At 37.1% G+C, this 22,651-nt stretch overlaps 1 protein-coding gene across 1 annotated transcript in view; it reads left to right on the forward strand.

The window, feature by feature from the left end:
- LOC106876453 (dynein beta chain, ciliary) overlaps nt 1-22,651 on the forward strand; it is an 855,334-nt gene that overhangs the window by 602,680 nt on the left and 230,003 nt on the right. The window contains exons 38-39 of the mRNA XM_089350837.1: nt 16,760-16,927; nt 17,718-17,957. Of these exons, the coding sequence (XP_089206963.1) occupies nt 16,760-16,927; nt 17,718-17,957 (408 nt within the window). The remainder of the gene's footprint in view (nt 1-16,759; nt 16,928-17,717; nt 17,958-22,651) is intronic.

The raw sequence follows: 22,651 nt of genomic DNA on the forward strand, positions 1-22,651 counted from the left end.
CTGCTGTGACAAGCAGGACAGATCCATGGTGGTCATTGCCCTGTTACTCTCCTTTAACTGGCTGGTAAGGAATTTTCCTTTTGTCTAGTGGTTTTGTCTATAGGCTGAATGGTATGAGAGCAGAGACATTCTTCTTTGTAGGGCTCTCATCAACTTTTTCAAATTTTAATTGGAAAGAAAAGTGAGGATGGAGAGGGAGGTGCTGACCTCAAGCAAATTTATTGAAAAGTTGCTGAAAGTGGCGAAATGCCTTGCGGGTATGGCATCACACTTAAGTATAGACCTGTGAGTCAAAGAACAGGCATTGGAGAGGGCACTTGCCCTTAGAGTTCAGGGAGATTATAATAATGAAACAACCATGACCACTACCATCATCAACTCCACAGCAACATTCACTCATTTATTTTCAGCAATGTTTTCTCGCAATCTTGAGAGGAAGTAGAAGATAAAATTAAATGCAACAGTAATTCAGCTGAACATAGTAAAAACTACTACTAACACTGCCACCATCATTACTTCCCCTGTGGTAGCAGGTTTTATCACCAGTCAAAATATTGACAAGGGTTATAGCAAAGCCACTGCAACAAGAACTACAAGAAACTCAAAATTCAATGTCATGAAATAAAAGATTCTTATGATGTTGTAAGACAGCATGAGAGAAGAGATGTTCAAAAGCAAAGAACAAAGAGTAAAAGGGACAGGCCCCCATCCTTGTTGCTAACACCTCAAGACAACCCTGTTCATTGCTCTTGGACATCTATATATAAACACTACTTCTCCATTAACATGTAATAGTTCCCAGGGGCAGCTGGTCTTAAATTCTTCTGTTATGGCCTGGAGAACAAGGACAAGTAGGAGGGGGCTGAGAACTAACACAGGTGAACTCTTACATAGCTTTCACAAACCATTCATCTTTCCCTATCTTCTTCTGAGACTACCATATCTCAGAGTGAGGGACTCTGCCCGAAGCTTTCTCCAGGTTCACGAATGTCACATTAAATGATTTACTCTTAGCTAAATGTTTTTTCTGCAGTTGTCTGACTCAGAAGATAGTTTTAGTAGTACTTCTCCCAGGCACAGAACCAAACTGCATCTCATTTAGTCTTATTCTCTTCCTAATCAGTTGGGCTATAATTCTCTCTGTAGTTATTTCTGTCTAAGGCATCCCCTTTACCATTGTAACAGCTGACTATAATGCTACTACACCAGTCAACCTGATTAACTATATAAGTAACTAGGCTACCCTATTCCACCTGATATTTTAAGTATCTCAGCAGTAACTCCTAATGGACCAGAGGCCTTCCCTATCTTCCTGTCTTTAGCTGCCTTATCTATTATACAGCTGTCAACTAGGATAGCAGGTCCCTCTTTTGGGTTAGCATTTGACAGACTCTTCTTTTCATGCATTTTCCACATTCAATAGCCTTGCAAAATAGCACTTCCTCTCTTTTTTCAAAATAACTAAGTGCAAGCATGCCATTATCCATCTGTATACACCTCTCACTGACAATATCTTGATTCTTTCTTATACATTGTCTTGATTCTTTCTTACATATTGTCTTGATTCTTTCTTATACATTGTCTTGCGATCCAGAACAACTCTTGTCTCTGATCTTCATACTGTAACATATCTGCAAATCTCTTCCTTTCTGCGTTTGCTCTTGCTAGATAAACCTATCACCTAGTTTCTTTTTTAGCTACCTAATATGGCTCTTTGTTACCTCCACTTTTCCATTCTTTCCAAATACACTTCTTCACTTTTATGGACTTTTCTACTTCACTGTTCCACCACCATGTTTCCCTTGATTTGGCTGAAGCTTTGCCCTCGCCACAAATTTGGTCTGTCACCTTCAGGTTATCCTGTAAGAACTTTCAGTTGTCCTGTATGTTATATGTCTCTCTCTCCTCCTTGTCAAATGTTTCAGCTAAAACATCACTAAATATCTGACCATTTGAAGCACCCTTAATCTTCCATGTCTTCCAGATTGGTTTGTCTCTAGGCCCTTCTAGACTCAAATCTGAAAAACTTAAGCACGAACACATAAAAGTCCTCCCTCCCCACTCAGTTAGTACAGACTTCACTCAGTCAGTGATCTTGCCAAGTGAAGCTAGATTCCAAACTAAAGAGAACTGTGACTGAGAGGAGCTGGGAGACAAAACTCACCAAAAGATGAAAACCAGTTCATTCAAAGAAGTGATAGATGTTATCCAAGCAATGCACAAGATACAACCAATGCACCACCACAATTCCAACTGCAATATACAAAAAACTTCAGACATAAATCTCCAACAACTACAAACGCAATCAGAAAAAATGTAAGATACTTTACAGAAAAGAAAGTAAATTTCGCATGCAATACAGCCATGAAGACAGCAGAAAGATTGGATATTTTACCCTTATAAGAAAGAAAAAATTACCATCAGATGGCCACAAGACTTGAACCCTTACCCCTCTGATACCGGCTGAGTGATCTACCATTAAGCTAAATGGCCTACAAAACAATCAATAACAGTAAAAACAAAGAACACAAGAAGAAAACTTGATCAACTTTACTCTTATTCAAAAAAGCAATATTAAATTCATGGAGAAGATAATGAATAGCAAAAATATTGCCATTAATGAGGAAGGCTTTGAAGTGCTCCTCAAAATTTCAAGGATGAATTCTTAATTCACAGACATAAAGAGAGTTAAAGGGATATTTTCCTTTCGATATAAGGCTTTTTAGAAAAAAGACCAATAGAAATGCTCTACAGAAGTCTTTCAAAACATGCATCATAGCCAATGAAAGTGAGCTGTCTCTTCTATTTTCATCTCTCTCATCAAATGTGGCTCTTCTCAAAGTTGGGTTTTAAATGGGCACGATTTTAAGATCAGCTTGGAAGCAAGCTCACTACTCAATGACCTTATGCATAACTGTGAAGTCAGGATCTCTAGATTGCATGTACTTGTGCAAATTTTCGAGAGCTATATGATATTTTCATTGTGTGAGTTGCCAGGATCACATGACAAGGTGGCAGTGTTATTCCAGAAATCCTTAGTAAGATAATTTTCTTAGATCTGACTGGTAATGTTATAGTTCTGGATGTGAATGACAGCAAATGTGTCCCCTTCAGACTAGTTACCTGGTTACTGGAAATTGAACACAACCTTATCACCTTACCAGGGAACAAACTACAGAAGCTATGATGGAGAATTAGTATGGTGCCCTGAAGAAGGTAATTAGGTCAGAATTGACAGCATTTAGCAAAAATCAAGTGATAGAGAGAAACAAACTAGCTAGACAAGGTGATTCATACTGCTGCTGATTGTGATTCATACTGCTGCTGATTGTGGTGGTGCATTGGTGAGAATGGTTTGCAACTGTTTCTTTATTGTGAAACATCAAAGCTGCATTGTCAGAGCTAGGACCCACATGCTAAAATGCTAGGAAACTAAAGTTGTTCAATGAGCTTAATGGCAACATGGTAACAAAGCTACAATCCAGTCTTTGATGGCACAGGATAGGTACATGATACCTAATTCTGAGCAGCTTTTTGAGCTGTTTATAGAAGGCAGCAAGAGATGGTAGCAAATTTCAATGCCTACTTTGACAGCTTGCTGTTACTTTCAATGGAAGTTGCAAGGTTCAGCAAAAAAGCCAATAACATCTACTGAAATGCAGTGTGTAAATCATTTCAGACTAATTGTCTGACATCTACCACAATTGGCAGCAGAATGAGCATTTAAGATATTGGTGAAGATGTTAGCAAAGTGGTCAATCTTTGTTAACAGAAGTCTGATAGGGAAGTCCAAACATGTTCAATCCTGAACATATCTATCCATAATACCTATTGCAGCTGGTTTCAGACAATGGAATTGCCAGAAGTTCTAATCTGACAATCGATAGAAATTTAATGAAGGGCAAGAGTGATGAGTGACATCACTAAAAATGAACTGGCTAATTTCTTTTGAAGTACTTACCATTTGGAACTTCAATGGAAAACTTCCAGAAGTCTTTGACCTTGCAGTGTTACAGGGGATCCTCACTAGTTCAAGATAAACTCTACAGGCATGGAAGGGTCATCAGACAGCGATAAAACTGTTTTTCACATACTTGATGAGTGTCCAGGCATGACTGACTCATGGAATTACGATGAACAGCTACTGTAAGATGTAGGATGGATGAAGCTTTAGTCAAGTTCATTGTGTTGATTGCACTGCTGCCTTCCTTCAGCCAGGCAGGGAAGGCCATTCTCTTCTGCCCAACAGCTATAGTGATAGAGGCTGTGTGGTAAAATAGGTTGAAAGATATGAGGACATATTTTTTCTTTGGTAGAGCCTTCAATTGAAAAGGATGGTAATGATTGAGAGGCAGGTGCTGTTCCTGAGTGAATTTATTGAATGGTGTGAAAGTAGCAAAAAATGGCAAGAGTGGATGGTACTGTTCTAAGTATAATCCTGTAAGTCAATGAATGACAATAAGAAGAAGACTCTTCAGAGTTCCTCCATTGATCTTAAAGGTGCTTCTGTATTACAAGGATTGCATCATCAGCATTATCACCATTTTTTTTAATACTGTATGTCATATATAAAGATATATTTCATGATTTTTTTTTATCATTCAATTATATGTAATCTTTTACACATTACAAGGTACTTTCCAGAATTTTTGAGACTTTTTCAGGAGATTAATTTCAAAGAGGTACAAAACTTTCATCACTTGTAAAGTAGAATCATCTGATTTCAATGTGTTTGTAGTGATCCAGTCACTTCATGAAAGCCTCATGAAATCTTCAAAATGAAGGTATCCAGGCCTTTGTCACAGCCCCCTTCATTTTCTCAATGTCTTCAAAACAACTGCCTCTTGAGGTTCTCCTCCAGCTTGGGAAACAACCAAAAGTCACAGAGAGCAAGGTCTGGACTGTAGGGAGGGCAAGGGACAGTTTTGAAGGGACTGTCAAGTAGTTGGTTACCAGGATGGAATTGTGGACTGGTACATTATCCTGGTACAGGTGTTCTGGCCTATTCTGATGAAACCTCTTCAAGACATCCACAAAATACTATTTGTTGACTGATTGTCCAGAAGGAGCCCAGTCAATTCAGATGATACCCTTGCTGTCAAGTAAGATCCTCATGAGCTTCCCAGTGGACCTGCTTTGCCTGGCCATCTTGGGTCTAGGGGAGCCAGGATGCCTCCTTTGGGCACTCTGTTTCGTCTCTGAATCATAACAGTAGATCCAGCTTTCATCATAGTCATCAGAGACTCAAGTACTATTGAATTTGAGGTAATGAGTTCAACCATCTCCCTGCTATCACCAACACATCATTTCTTCTGTTTATCAGTGAGCACCTCAGGAACAAATTTTGTGCAAATCTTGCACATGTTCAGATCTTCATGAATAAATCTGTGTACATTTGCCACATTAATTCTAAATTATATTGTTATTGTCTTTATAGACACAACAGTCTTCATTCAGAAAATAGTGAATTTTCCCAACCAGCTCTGATGTTCTGATACCCCTCTCCCTCCCACACCTCTCATCTCTCTCCCTCTCACATCTCTCTCCCTGTCACATCTCTCTCCCTCTCACATCTCTCTCCCTTTCACATCTCTCTCCCTCCCACATTGTCCCTCACCTCCTTTCTATCATCCTTGAACCTCTGATGCCAGTTAAAAAAAGCAGGTGATCAGCTCATACAAGTTAATCCATAAGCAGTCTGAAGTGTTTCTTAAGTTCCTGTAATGTTTTGCTCAGTTTAACACAAAACTTTATTGCGAAGTGGTTTCCAAATTGTCTGCCAGAATAGGAATTTTAAGTTTCTTCTCCTTACAAGAAACACATTTCTATACAATGATTTGTCAGTTAGAGGGGTTTCCCCCTACTCCTCACTAAGGTACATAACACCTGGTTTCAAATTGTCATTTTTATATCAGAGAGCTTTACTTTTCAAATTTTGAACTGAATGAACAATTCACTGGCTAACTGTTGCTACTGTTGTTATTTTCCACACAGTTTCCACTACAATTACTGCATTGTTCTTTTCACTGTTGTTGTTGTTTTCAATCTTGTTGTTTACATTGTTGCTGTTGTTGTTGCTATTATTGTTGTTTTTGCTGTTGCTGCTGTACACTTTGTCGTTACTGTTGTTGTTGTTTTCACTGTCCTTGCTGCTGCTAGTGTCTTTGCATTTGTTACTGCTGTCTTAGCAACAAGACAAAATGTGTTTGGTGTTAAACGTGGATTGACAGAATGCTGCTCACCATCAATTATTATCATTATTTTGTCATATTCTGACGTGTTTAAAAAATTGGAAAAATATGTGAATTCTTGTCTTCATAGAAATGCAAAACAAATATTACTGAGTTACAATCCCACCCCAAAGGGGGTGTAATTACACAGAAATGTTACCACAATGATCCAGACAGTGCAAGCAAAACAGTTATAAAATATTTGACTGAGCAGTCTGCAACCAGCTGAAATGCTTGATTAAACACTTAAAACTTATGGAGCTCCAACTTTGTATGTCTTTCCAGTATGACAGACCATAATGATAATAATAATAATAATAATAATAACAATAGTAATAATAATAATAATAATAGTGATTGATTTGGAGGGTAAAGGGTGAAAGAGACAATACAAAGACACATATATAAGGTGCATTCCAGAAAGTTTGAAACTTTTTTAGGAGAGGCAATTATAATTTCTAAATTTTTGTAATTTTAGTATATCCTTACTATACAGCTAATAAGGTGATCTGCCAACTTTTTATTCCAGATTGATGAGGATGGTTGTAACAACACTATTAAAATACCCAACTAGACACTGCTCACCACAGCTGATTTGTTTACAGAATGCAGTTAGGAACGCCCTAAGACATGACAGTAAAAAACAAAATCTGTCACAAAACCATTTAAAAAAAAATATCTACACCAATATCAGCACCTTCATCATAACAAGAAAACTCAATTTTACAAACACTTTCACAACTATGAATGACACAAAAACAAAAAGAAAAATCAAAAATCAAAAAGAAAATCCTGAAAAACAAAATGACTAACAGTCACACTCTCGGGTGCATACTTCTTTCATCAACTTCACTGTTGTTCAGAAGAGCAACATTGAGTTGATTGAGGAAGTAATTAACAACAAAAACATTCTGACAAATTTTGCAGAACTTCTGAAAACTTCATCGGACAGGATGATAATCCAAACAGATATGAATACGTATCTGGATTTGAAACAGAAATCCACCCCCCAGGACATTGGGGGTGGGGGGTGGAGGGTTAGTAAGCATCCCAAAGAAAGCTTACTAGAACCCCACCATGACCAATAAGAAGACCAAGGCAAATAATTCCATTTTCTTTTCTCTAAGCTGAATGGCTACACTTAGAGTAGGCTGTGTAAATGTTCAGGGCCTGGGTGTGCCTTGGAAGTAGAGTCACCTGCTCAATGATATCAGGTCCCTTGATTTATATGTGACAGCGATTAGTGAGACAAGAATTTCCAGGAAGCATGCTCTAGCATCCATTTTTGAAGGCCACAAGATATTCTGATCTTGTGGTATAGCAGTGCTATTCTGAAAATCATTAGGTCTCAAAGTAAGGGCAGTCTTCTCAGACCCAGATGGTAGGTTGGTGGTTCTAGATATGAATGACAGTGAAGTTGGTGCCTTTAAATTGATGGCTGTGTATGCCCTTTCAGGGGCTTGAAGGTCAGATTCTTCAGGTATCTAGAAGCATTCCTGGTAACATCTCACACTTTAGTACTAGTAGAGGACTGGAATAATATTTTGGACACACAGTAAGTCTGTGTGGTCCTTGTACCAAGAAGGGAGTGCAAAAGCCTCGAAAACCTGCTCAGAAACTTGCAGCTGTCTGACAGGTATTGACTGGATTTCCCTGATGTGCGAGTGTGGACATGGAGCAACCACAACAAGTCATCCAGATTGTATCTAGATAGAGTTTTTATTAGGTCAGTCGATAGGGATAGCATAAATTGTCCACAATTCAAATTGGTCGACTACACAGACCACAAATTTGTGATCTGCACAGTTGATTTAAATACCTTCACAGCCTGATAGTAGATGCAAGTTTCCACAAAAAGCTAATAACGGCCACTGAAATATGGGAGGCAGTGAGTAATTGTACAAGTTGCAAATTGATTGGTTTGGATGGTCTGCACTATCAATTCTATGTATTCATGCCAGATTTGTTTAGCAGCCTCTTGGCAGACATATACCACAAATGGCAAAAAAATGGGAGAATTCCTAGTGCTGTTAGCTGGGATGTGATGATACTGCTAAAGAAGGATGCTGACAATGGGGATGTACTTGGAAATTTTTGGCCTATAACTCTACTAAACACAGGGTTTTAAATTTTGGCCTAGGTATTAGTGAAAAGGTTGGGGCTTGTCACTGGTAGTATGGTTTGAGAAGCACAAACTTGCACAATCCTGAACAAGTCTATCCATAACAACTACTACCTTACGCAATACATCATAGAGAGTGCTAGGACTAAAGCTGGCTTTGCACAGTTGTTTGAATCATATAAGCTATAAGTTCCATAATTCCTAAAGAATTCCCATTGTGCTTAGATTCTATGATCTCTTTACTAAAAGAAAGCTAGAAATATTGTCGTAGCCACAACATAGCACAACATATTTCTCATTTACCTCCACTTGCTTTCCCAATTCCCTTGTTAGAATGAGAAAATTCCTTACATAAAACATCGTGGGGGAGGAGGAGGACCTTCTGGCAAAGGTGGAAATACGCACTACTCCAGTGGACCCAAAGAAAAAGAAAAAAAAGGACGAGGCATGGCCGGCGCTCGATAGTGCACTGCTGGCATGTCCCGACACTCCGTTGGTGGGAATTGTGCCACCAACGGAGGAAAGCAGGTCGGTGGGAATTGTGCCGCCGACAGTAGAAGCTGTGGGCTCACCCTGTGAGGAAAAGGATTTGCTAATCCTATTCCGAAAGGGAGGGGCCCTGCAGAAATTTGTGAATAAAAGGAAGCGCCGGAGGGAGGGAGTCCTCACCTGTACTAAGGATCCGGACTGGCCTCCGCAGTCACCTGCGGAGGTCGTGTCGAGTAGTCATATAAGTACAGTGGTGAATTCCTTCCCCCTCGATGAATTCAGTATTGCAAAGTGGGCTGACCCAGACCCATCGTGGTGCTATATCGGGTGAAAAAACCTAAGAGGACGAGTGCCTCATATTGTATAATGAAAGATTGTAAGAGGCAAATGCCTTAATTTATGACTTTTTATGTATGAGGTTCATAGCCTCAATGTGAAAATTTAATTTTAAAAGAACAGTGTTATAGAGAAGAAAAGTTCGGCAAGCGGCTTTTGCCTTCTCTCATTATACCATCATATTTATCATCCATTTCATCTCATTAATATGTTCGTCTAGCCCGCAGCTACTCTGTATACTGCCTTTATAGCAAATCAAATGAAATAAAGTAGCTTGCTTACCAATTACATGGTTCTGGGTTCAGTCTCACCGTGTGGCACCTTGGGCAAGTGTCTTCTACTATAGCCTCGGGCCGACCAAAGCCTTATGAGTGGATTTGGTAGACGGAAACTGGAAGAAGCCCATCGTATATCTATATGTATGTGTGTGTATATGTTTGTGCATCTGTGTTTGTCCCCGCCCCCAACATTGCTTGACAACCGATGCTGGTGTGTTTACATCTCCGTAACTTAGTGGTTCAGCAAAAGAGACTGATAGAATAAGTACTTACAAAGAATAAGCTCTGGGGTCGATTTATTCGACTAAAGGCGGTGTTCCAGCATGGCCACAGTCAAATGACTGAAACAAGTAACAGAGTATGAGGCCCTTTTCATGCAAGATCGCTGGGAAGGGTATCTTCTGGTGTAGTGGGTCCACCACTCATGGTAAGGGGCCCCTACCTCAGGGATACCTGGGGCAACTGCCTTTTTTGTACCTTTACTCCATAAATCTGGCTATGCTCATGACTGCACCTGTACTCTGCTCTCCTTTTTGCCAGTCTTTTGTGTGTCTGTCTGTCCATTGGTGTGTCTTTATCTTCAGATATGGTCTTTTTTATATGCTTCAGAACTGATTGGACAGATCTGTGATGACATCATCATTCAAAAGTCAAGAAGTTATTTATGTAGAATGATGTTAGATTTTTGCTGACATCATCAATCAATCAACCTGTCAAAATATCACTTGTTTGCAAAAAATTTCCAGATTCAAAAGTGAACTCTTGTACAAATCACAGGGTAGACTTGCTGCAATTTAATCAACACTCCACAAATTTGTGTCTTTGTTCATCAGTTAAAGGGTTGTCAATAGTAGAATTTGAGCATTGGACAGAATACCATTCATTGTTTGATCAAGCTCTTTCTATTATGAGTTCAAATCCCACTGAGGTTATTTTTTCTTTTCATCTTATACTGAGGTCATTGATATTAACTAACCTTCTCCTCTCAAAAATTACTAAGTTTGGGCCTATGTTAAAAACAATTATTTATACAAGATTGACAGAAGGAGAAATGTTTAGATTAGATTGTATGCTTTCATCTTTCTACATTTCAAGTTCTCATCCCATTGAAGTTTTAGGATTTGTAAAATATATATCAATCAAGTAAATTGACTACCATCATCATTATTACTGTTATTTTTATCATTTTTAGTGGACAAAAAACAGTATACTAGATGGAAAATTGCGTTGTTTCAATACATTCTGAGTTCAAATCCTGCCTGATCTTGTACCTAAAAAAAAAAATATCTATTGGACTGTATTCTCTGATAAATTCCTGGTAAATTAATTCCAAAACTCAGTTTAAAGTTCCTGTCAGAAGTGATTTGAAGTATAAAATGTGGTTAATTCAAGAGTTCAGTTGACCATGAATCAGAAAAATGAAAAGACTTCTATTAGGAAGACACAAACTTTACCTCTAACATACTCGTGGACTAGAAGTGGAGGTGTGGTTTGACATAGCTGTCTGCTATTTTAGTAGAACTATACTTGTCACATGTGGAACCAATAATCCTGACATTTATTTTTCTCTTTCTCTCCATTTTTTCCTTCTATACCTTTTTGTTGAAGAGCATAGGCTTAAAACATCAAAGACATTTCCATTTTCCCAAAGCATCAAACTCCTGCTTGTTGTTCCCTCACCTATCTCTGTCTTTGTTATCTCAACATTTGAACCATATGCATGATGACCTCAATAGTGCTGGTGACATAAAAACAGCACCCTGTACACATTGTAATGTTGTTGGCTAAAGAAAACACTGGAGCATGATGCAGTCTTTGGACCCATTGGATCCTGTAAAACTGTCCAACCCATGCCAGCATGGAAAACAGACATTAAATGATCATGATGGTGATGTTTACATTATATATATATATATATATATATATATATATATACATACACACACGCACACACACACACACACACACACACACACACACACACACACACACACACACACACACACATATTGTCCAGTCCATGCCAGCATGGGAGATGGACGTTAAAGGATGATGATAGTGATGAATATGTATATGTCTGTGTGTTTTGATGTCTATTCTTACCATTAATGTTTATGGATTTGTCTGACTTCCAATTTGTGAATATCATTCATCCTTAAAAATAGATTAGGCAGGCTACCTCAAAGGCAAGTGAAAATGATCTCATGTTCATGGCTGGGGATTTCAATGGGCAGCAGCCTGGTATCTTCCATGGTGTACATGGGGCCATGGAATTGGTTCCTGAAATGAAGAGGGTACAAAGACTGGAGTTCTGTGATGTGAATAACCTATTGATCTGCAACACCAACTTCAGGAAGCCAGCCAGCCACCTGATAACCAACCAATCAGGTGACTATGCTAGCCATATCAATTATGTTCTCACCAGACAGCAGGATGCATGGTTACTCCTAAATACAAAGACCTTCCCTGGTAAAGAATGTACCTCCCAGCATAGATTAGTTATTAGTAACTTCAGACTCCAGGCCAGAAGAATGCCAAGAAGCAGACCAATCTGGAAACGAAGGATTTGGAAGTTTAAGGACCCTTCATATGACCAGAGATTTAGGGACATCGTAATTGAGAAATTTAATGAGAAGGAGGAGGAACTACAGACTTGTAACATAGAGGGCAATTGGGAATTCCTGCGGGATAGCTTGCTGAGTGCCACAGACCAAATCTGTGACTGGTGGAAAGTCCCATCCAGACCTAGGGTGATGTGGTGGTGGAATGGTGCAGTAGACAAGGCCATCACAGCAAAGAAATGAGCCTAGAAAGCCTAGAAGAGTGGGGGTAGCAAGGAACTGTATCAGATAGACAGAAGGAAAGCTAGGAGACAGGTATATCTAGCCAGGCGAGAAGCAGAAAAGAAGAGGTGTGCCTATGTTCAGTGATGTAAAGACTTGAAGTGTTTCAAATTGCAAGACAGTGTGTGAGAGAAAATTGTGATGTCATAGGAGAGAACTGCATCTGCATGGATGATGGTGCACTTGCTTTTAATGAGTCTGCAAAGAAAGAGGCTTGAAGATGCCATTATGAAAGACTGCTGAACGTGGAGAATGAATGGGAGGAGGAGAGTCTATCAAATGTTGACCCAACTGAGGAACCAGCTATCTGAATCAACAGTACCTTGGTAGATAAAGCAATTAAGGATATGAAGACAAGGAAAGCCCCTGGCCCATCAGGAATCACAGCTGAGATGCTTAAAATATCTGGTGGTGTGGGTTATGGTCTAGTCACCTGTATTGTAAATCAGGTGGTACATGAAGAGGTCATACTCAATGACTGATGTAGCAGCACCATAGTCAACTGCTACAAAGGTAAAGGTGATTCCTAAAATTAAAATAATTACAGGGGTATCAAGTTGTTGGATCAGGTGATGAAAGCTGCAGAGAGAGTCATAGTGCAGCTAATTAGGGAGAGAGTTAGTCTAGATGAGATGCAGTTTGGTTTTGTGCCAGGGAGAAGCACCACTGACACTATATCTCTGGTAAGGCAACTGCAAGAGAAATACATAGCCAAAAATAAACCTCTGTACTTGACTTTTGTTAACTTGGAGAAAACTTTTTATAGGGTCCCCCAATCCCTTAGCTGGCAGTCATTATAGAAACTAGAGATAGATGAGTGGTAGGTGAGAGCTGTACAAGCCATGTACAGGGACACTGTCAGTAAGGTGAGGGTTGACAACAAGTACAGCGAAGAATTCAGGGTAGAAGTAGGGACTCACCAAGGATCGATCCTCAGCCCCTCTTGTTCATCATAGTCCTCCAGGCTGCCCTCGGGAGCTTCTCTATGCTGATGACCTTGTTCTTATAGCTGAATCACTACCTAAACTAGAGATATTTCAGGTGTGGAAGCAAGGTCTACAACTGAAAAGCCTCAGAATTAATCTTGCAAAAATCAATGTCTTAGTGAATAGGAGGGCAGATAAATCACATATCTCTTCAGGGAGATGGCCCTGCTCAATCTGTAGAAAATGCATAGGTAGAAACTTCATAAGATGTACCCAGTGTAAGCTTTGGACACATAAAAGGTGCAGCAACACTAGAGGAAGGTTTACAGGGAAATTAACTTTTGTATGTGGAAGGTGCACAGGTACAATAAATGCTGAAAATGTGCAGAAAATAAACTCCATCAATTGCCAGTGGGGTAAGCTAGAGATAGTAGATAGCTTCCAGTATCTAGGTGGTGGCATCAGTGATGATGATGATGATGATGATGATGATAGTTTGAAAGTGTTGCCAAGGTTGCATCATTAATACTTGATTTTATTTTTAGCCAGAAAATAATTAACATCTACAGAATCATAAACACTTTAAAGACTAAAAATCTTTGACTACCCTTGAAAATGTTATTGTTGTTGTTGATCTCCAAATCAATTCAAATCAAGCAGACAATTGATGCATTCCAGCTGTGATTTTCCCCAAGCACAGTATATCCTGGTCCACATTATTAGTGGGATTTAAAGGATATCAAAAATTTGGCTGCACCCTAGAATCTATAACCACTGGTTTTTATTATCTTTCATCTTTTTTTCTACTCCAAAAACTTTTACTCCCCATTATTTGTTTATTTTATTGTTGCATGTTTTCTTGCATCCACAAATACCATTTCACACTCCATTCTAAACCATTTTCTTCAGATCATTAATCTATAACAATTAAAGTTGAACATAGGCGCATGAGTGGCTGTGTGGTATGAAGCTTGCTTCCCAACCACATGGTTCCAGGTACAGTTCCACTGCATGGTACCTTGGGCAAGTGTCTGCTAATATAGCCTCGGATTGACCAAAACCGTGTGAGTGGATTTGGTAGATGGAAACTGAAGGAAGCTTGCTGTGTATATATATATATATATATATATATATATATATATATATATAAGAAGAAAAATAAGCGAAAATTCACATTGGAAATGAAAAAAAGTAAAGGCTTTTTATGAAAAGTAACAATAGATATATACATTTAAATGAACTGAGGTAGGAATAAAAGTAATAAAAGTCATTATTGTGAATTGTTAAAGAGATTCAAAAAAGATTCTGGGTTCGTAATGTTACTAATCATTGGTTTGAATGCATTCAAAGCAAGGATTAGTAACATTATGAAACCGGTATACTTTTGAATCTCTTTAACAATTCACAATAATGACTTTTATTACTTTTATTCCTACCTCAGTTCATCTAAATGTATATATCTATTGTTACTTTTCATAAAAAAGCCTTTATTTTTTTGATTTCCAATGTGTATTTTCGCTTATTTTTCTTCTTACATTTCCACGTGTAGTTTCTATTTTGTTTTTGTAACATATTTTTATTGCATTTACATGAGTAATAATGCATCCTTTCATGTGCATATTGCTAAATTGGCAATGAAATGCAGGTGACTGACCGGATGGATTCTTAGAACTTTTAGAACAAGAGATCAGGAAACTATGATGGTCCTCTGGAGGACACTTGTCCTAAGCCACTTTGACTATTGCTCTCAGCTATGGTCACCAACCAGTGTGAAATTAATCTCTGAACTTGAGGCAATCCAACGAAGCTACACGAAGAAGATAGCCTCTATGCAGCATAAAAGCTATTGGGAAAGACTCAAAAGATTAAGACTCTATTCCTTAGAGCTTAGGTGAGAAAGATATGCCATAATATACATCTGGAAGATCCTCAAAGGACTCGTCCCAAACTTTGGCATCGAAAGTTACACAAATAAAAGAACTGGACACCACTGCATAGTGCCAAGGACTCCAAATTTGCCATCAAGATGTAGGACAAGATACTGCATTAGCCTGGGCTTCAGAGGTCCACAGCTCTTCAATATCCTCCCGAAGGACCTGAGAGACCTACATGGGGTGGATGTAGGTATCTTCAAAATAAAGCTGGACCTCTTCCTGTCAGGTGTCCCAGATGAACCAACTTCGTGGCAAGAGGTGCAGATGAGGGTAGCTGCATCAAACTCTCTCATGCACCAAATGGCAATTCCTGAAAAGCATTTGTGAAGTAAAATTATGTAGCAACACCAAATGGCAGTGCCCCAGCATGGCCACAGCTCATGAGCTGAAACTAGATAAAATAAAAAAAAATATATATATATATATATATATACATATATGTATGTATGTATTTGTGTGTCTATGTTTGTCCCCCCACCATCGCTTGACAACTGATGTTGGTGAGTTTACGTCCTCATAACATAGCGGTTCGGCAAAAGAGACCAATAGAATAAGTACTAGGTTTGCAAAAAATAAGTCCTGGAGTCTATTTGTCTAAAGGCAGTGCCCCAGCATGGCTGCAGTCAAATGACTGAAACTGGTAAAAGAAAAAAATATGCTGCATAACTTTTTTTACCCAACCCTGAGTTAAATTAAGTTTGAAATACAGTAACCCCTCACCATATCACGGTTCGTCTATCGTGGGTTTTTTTTATTTAAGCTCACATCGATTCCTCCATGGTGTTGTTTTTCATTTATAATAAAATTATACAAATTATAAAATTAAAAGAATATACAGTATTGTTTCTACTTCACGGATTTTCACCTATCGCAAGGCATTTTGGAACACAGCACTCCCAATAGTCGAGAGTAGTCAAGGGTTTACTGTATTTCAATTGCATTGGGAAAATCATATAACTTTAAGCAACTCTTTTGTTTTATAAATCTGAGATTTTAGTATGCTTGGTTCAAACAATAAAGAGCTAATTTATGGTATGAGCTCTAATGCCAACTAATCTTTGTTATTTTCCTATGGGGACAAGTTTACTTTATTCTGGAGGCACTAATATTAATATCAGTAATGTATTGGAGCCTATCCGGTCTTTTCTTCAACATTTATGAATTATTTTAGAATCATTAGAGGAAAACAGAAAATAAGAAAATTTCTCACTCTTGATCAGACTAAAATTTTTGAAAATTTTATCATAAATTGATTTGTAATTAATCCCCAGTATCTTTTTAAATATACACAATTGACTAATTCAAAATGCTTGTATTCATGTCATTGTCAGGACTTCTTTAGACATTGAATCAACAGTTGTTGAAGAAAAGGACAAATGGCCATGCAGAATTTGTTCCGGCACTCTGTGTCCAAATCCCGCCAAGTTCAAATCTCTTTTCATTTATTTTCAAAGTCAGCATTCCAGTTTGATAATTTCATTCCACTAGTCTCAGCATCCCTAAAGAAATAAAGCATTGTAGGCACTTCGCTCTTAGAAAGAAAAAAAATTAACTATAAAGCAAACTGTCCAGTATAAATTAGTTTTTATTTTTCCTTTCAGGTTGATCAGTATTTTACAGTCCAACCACATACAATATTGAGACAGCATTTAGATTACAGCCACTGGTATGATCGAGTCAAACTGAGTTTGAAGGACATACACAATACCCAGTATGTTGCTTGCATGAATCCAACAGCAGGTAGCTTCACAATAGATGCCAGATTGCAGGTAAAGATAACAATGTTACAACAGTTATTGATTATGATAATTATACAGAGTAGTTGAGTGTCAGATTAAATGTTTCACTGTGTTAAATTGCATTTCTGAATTCTGAATTTAAATCCTGTGAGTGTAAATTTTGGCTTTCATCCCTTTGGAATTGATCAATAGAATTAATCTTTCAATCAAATATGCCTACTAATAAAAATCTGTGACTTTTATATGAATTTAAGAAATCAGTAGTAATTATTATTTCAATAATGATACTTAGTTATGACACTTTACATCCTGGTTTGCCATTCATCCTTTCCACTGAAATAAAGTAAAGCACTAGTCAAGAACTGCAGTCGATACAATTGACGAACTTATCCTCTTAAATTTGGAGCCTTGTGCCTTTCTTATAAAATATTAATACAGTGACAGTGATAATGTTGACAATAAACATAAAATGGTCCATATGGTAGGTAGTTGAAAGTAAGGCTATTTAGAAAGTTAGGAAATATAGCACATTCTTTAAACATTGTTTTTGACTCAAAATGCATCAGCTTCATACCAGCTAAATGATTGCAGAGGAAAATATAAGAAATGCCTTTAGAGTGACATTCAGAGTATCTAAATGACCATAATCATAATGTTCAGTAGCATTTGGAGCAGTATCTGATGCTAATAATGCTACTGATGATGTGAAGGATGATGAGGAAGAAGAGGACAATGACAATAATGTTGATAATAGTAATGATGATGATAATGAGGATAGTTGTGAAAGGGATGCTGATAATGGTGTTTGTTTTGATTCCAGAGACACTTCTGTGTATTTGCTATCAGTTTCCCATGTGAAGACTCACTGAAAACAATCTACAGCAGTATATTAAGTCAGCATTTAAGTTTTGGAGAATTTTTACCAGTTGTTCAGAAATTCTCACAAAATATTGTGATAGGAAGCTTGGTCTTGCATAGCAGAGTTGCATCTCACTTCTTGCCTACGGCCATCAAGTTCCACTATATTTTCAACTTAAGAGATCTTTCAAATATATTTCAGGTAAGGAAATAAACATATATAGGTGCAGGCATGGCTGTGTGGTAAGAAACTTCCTTCCCTACAACATGGTTCCAGGTTTAGTCCCACTGCATGGCACCTTAGGCAAGTGTCTTCTACTATAACCTTGTGCTGACCAAAGCCTTGTGTGTGAATTTGGTAAACAGAAACTGAAAGAAGCCTCTCATGTGTGTGTGTGTCCTCATGTCTGTGTTTGTCCCTCCATTACCACTTGACAACTTGTGTTGGTGAGTTTATATCCCTATGACTTAGTTCAGAAAAAAGTTCAGCAGAATAAGGTTTAAAAAAAAAAAAGTCCTGTTCAATTAAAAGCCTTCAAGGCAGTGTTCCAGCATGGCTGCAGTGAAATGACTGAAACAAGTGAAAGAATGAAAAGAAAGAATATATGCAATTGTGTAAATGTAAATTTACCCATGCATTCAGATGCATGCATGCGCATCCACACACACACACATTGTTGTGAATAGCTGTTTAAAAAAGAAACTAAGGAAATCAGAACTCCAACAAATTTGACTGGTGTTGCTGATTTTGTAAGTACTATAATCTGAAGAAATATATACGTACACACACACACACACACACACACACACACACACAGACACACACACACACACACACACGCACACACACACACATATGTGTAGCATGGTGATTTTGCTCACAGTGGGGGTGGTTATCTTCCCTGTCAATGCATAGACATGTGCTTTTTTGTTGCTGTAAGGGTCTTTGATCCTTATTTCTAGCAATGTAGTTGCTACCCTGCATTGTCGGTCACAATTAGTGACAATTCGATTTTGCCTTTTTGGTTGTATATTGCATATAGCCACCTTCATACACATGTTACAATGAAGTAGAGAAATTTGAAAAGACAAAACGAAACCGGTTATTTCTCCAAAATACAATGTTTATATACCAAAAAAATTTTATAACATTTTTCTGACATAATTTAAATATATACTTTAACCATGTAACACAAGCCTTCTGTAGTTTTTTCACTCTTATTATCTCTTATATATATATATATATATATATATATATATATATATATATATATATATATATATATATATATATATATATATATATATATGATCACTTCATAGATTTACTTTGAAGTGAAATAGTAACATGCACAAGAGACAAGTGATTGTTAAAGTTTATCATTTTATGACATTATTTTAGAATGTTTATTTATCATATTTTCCTAAAAGTCAAAAGAAATCTGTTGTTAAAAATAGAATTTGACTTTGGTATTTTTTCTCATCTGTTTATATTCATTTTTCTGTGTTCTTTGTTACTGGAATGTTAGGAATAAGAGTTTAGGTATAAAACAAAGAGAAACTAAAGATGATCTAACAGTATTTTGAACCCTACTCATCTGAAGACTCACACCCATATAGCTACTGTTGAATCATATTAATGCCATAGCATTCAGCAGTTACCAGCTGATAATGATGTGGTGAAACAATTGTAATGATTTCTAATAAAGCCTGTTCATTCCATCTTCTCATACTAAAATTCTTTTGCATTTACTCTATGCATACTTGTGGATTTCTACATGTATATCCAGTAAAAGAAGAAGTCCAACTGTATAATAGTGTCTGGTAGCTGATACACAAAGAGGAGCTATTTTTCACTCACATGAATGTGTATCTTTCCATGCTACTCTACTTATAAGCCTCTCTATTTCTCTGTCACACTCTAACCTTTCATCATCTGACACATAAGCTGAGCATTCCATCAACAGAGAAGGAGATGTCAGAGAGATGTAAAAATGAGGAAATATCTCTAGTCAAGGATATTACTATATTCCAGTTTGTCAAAAATGTGGGAGGGATCACAGTAAAATAGGTATGCATTATGTACTTCCATGATTTAGTAATTAATCCTCTGGTTTGAACTAAAATTTTTAGTCACAGTTGAAACCAGAGTTCTTGTGATAAACCAAACTGAGCACTCATGGTACATACCTATTATTTTATGTCAGTTGATGAAAACTCATTATATATATATATATATATATATATATATATATATATATATCTGTAAAAATATGTGACAATTATTCAGTAGCCAATTATTCGGATGCCAGAAAGTCGTAGTTTTATCATGGCTATCGAATAATTGTCACGTATTTTAACAGATAAATTCGTCTATTTACATAATATCGAGGTCTCTTTCTTTCATTTGTTGTACTTTCTATGAATATATATATATATATATATATATATATATATATATATATATATGTGTGTGTGTGTGTGTGTGTGTGTGTGTGTGTGTGTGTGTGTGTGTGTGTGTGTGTGTGTGTGTGTGTGTGTGTGTGTGTATAATAATAATATAAATATATAGATATATGCATATATCCATACATACGTGTACATACCTATATCTATATGTATACATACATGCATATATGGGTACAGGACATCAAAAAAACGTTAAACACAATGAGAAACGAAACCAGAAAATGAACATTTTTCGAACAACGAAAAAACAGAGAAACGAGACATGCAACATAAAGAGTATATTCCTTCGTCAGTTGTCCCTGTCCATCTACTCCGCGTTTTGAAGGCAAGGACAATACGTGACTTTGTTGGAACAGTCCTTCCCGCAAAACAAATTAAATAAAATTTGGAATTTTTTGCAGAAGGTAAAAGTGTTAACAAGAACAGGACAGTGAGAACAAGACAGTAAAAACAATACAGTAAAAACAAATAAAAACATGACAGTAAAAACAAACGGTGAGGGCTGTTGGGCCAAGACGATAGAAAATTTATTATGAACGCTAAGTAGAAGAAACAGAAAAATTCATGTCTGTTCCTTAGGAAGACCAGTGGGCAGAAAGAAAGAACCCCTTTCGTCACGTGTCAGTGATGAGAGGGTCAAGGAGGAATGAGAGAGAGAGAGAGCGGGAACGGTGAAAGGGAGAGAAGAAGAATAAGGAAAGGGTGGGAGAGAAAAACAGAAAGGATGAAGAACGAGAGAGGGAGAGAGATAGTAGAAGAGTGCGCATAGTAATATTAAGATAAAACTTACTTGGAAAAGGATTCGTTGTGTTCAATCATATGATAATATAAATATATAGATATATGCATATATCCATACATATATGTACATACCTACATTTATATGTATACATACATGCATATATGAGTACAGGACATCAAAAAAACGTTAAGCACAGTGAGAGCGTTCATAATAATTTTTCTATTGTCTTGGCCCAACAGCCCTCACCGTTTGTTTTTACTGTTGTGTTCTTACTGTTTTTATTGTTTACATATATATATATATATATATATATATATATATATATATATATATATATATATTATCTTAATATATAAAGCTGAAGTTGTGTGTCTGTGTGAAGCCTTTTTAAAAGTTTATAGAAATCCACATTTTCCACTTTTTCGTAAATTTTTTTACATCAATAGAATTTTCTCAATGTGAACTTTCCAGTGCAGTAATTAGATTTTTTAAATTCCGTTTACTTTGTGTGATTTAAGGGAGATTTGGCTGTTGTTTCTAGCAACTTTTATATTTCTTCCCTTCTACCTGGAACGCCGTTCTTACACACGCGCTCAACATAAAAATATAGAGAGTAAGGGTAAAAAGAGGGAGAGGGAGAGAGAGAGAAAGTGATACATACATAGTCATAGATTAAACTTTCATCTCAGTATTCTTTACCTATTTTTCATAACAAACACAACCACACATACTTAATCTGTGACAACAACATACACATTGCTCTCGTTCTCTATTCATTTCTCCCCCTCTTCCTCTCTCACTCTCTCAAACGCATACACGTGCAAGTAAACACAATCATTCAGTTCGTCAACGTGGCATAACTACAGAGTTGTACCCCCCAATTTTGGAAGGTCATAACTTTCATAAAAATGAATATTTTTTAATGAAATTTTCTATGCATATATTATCTATTATGTAGATTCCTAATATGCAAACATTTTCGGTGAAAGTGTTTTGGGAGGGGGTGGGGGACAATTTTCGGAAATTCCACTTAAATTCCTCTTAACTTCCAGGAAAATGAATATTGTTTCGTGAACTTTTCTACAAATATAACATGATGTATTTACATTTCAAGCATGTAGGAATTTTGAAGGAAATAACTGCAGGTTATTTTTGAGAAGTGTTCCCCACTCGGTGGTGTTTCGAAGCAAGTCGTCCATATTTGTTTCAATTTTCTCTATTATGTGCTTATGTGCATCCTTAGATTTCTAATGAAGTAATAGGCAGTGAAGAGAAGCCGTCATAAGAAAACTTTTAACTACCTCTATTCCTTTCTCCCTCTCTCTCTATCTCTTCTCTCACTCTCTCAAACACATACACGTGCAAGTACACAATCATTCAGTAACATATAACTCATGTTTGTCAATGTTTTGTAAATATACCACGATTTTCACTAGGGTGTTAGGGTTAGGGTTTTAGGGTCATGGTTAGGATTTAGGGTTACGGTTATGGTTAGGATTAGTGTTACTGTTACGGTTTTAGTGTCAGTTTTAGGGTTAGGGTTTTAGGGTCATGATTAGGATTTAGGGTTACGGTTATGGTTAGGATTAGTGTTACTGTTACGGTTTTAGTGTCAGTTTTAGGGTTAGGGTTTAGGGTTAGTGTTAGGATTAGGGTTGGGTAATCGTTCGGGTGTTAATCTGAAA

The sequence above is a fragment of the Octopus bimaculoides genome, chromosome 1 (genome assembly GCF_046866305.1).
Source record: "Octopus bimaculoides isolate indiv1 chromosome 1, ASM4686630v1, whole genome shotgun sequence".
Lineage (NCBI taxonomy): Eukaryota > Metazoa > Mollusca > Cephalopoda > Octopoda > Octopodidae > Octopus > Octopus bimaculoides.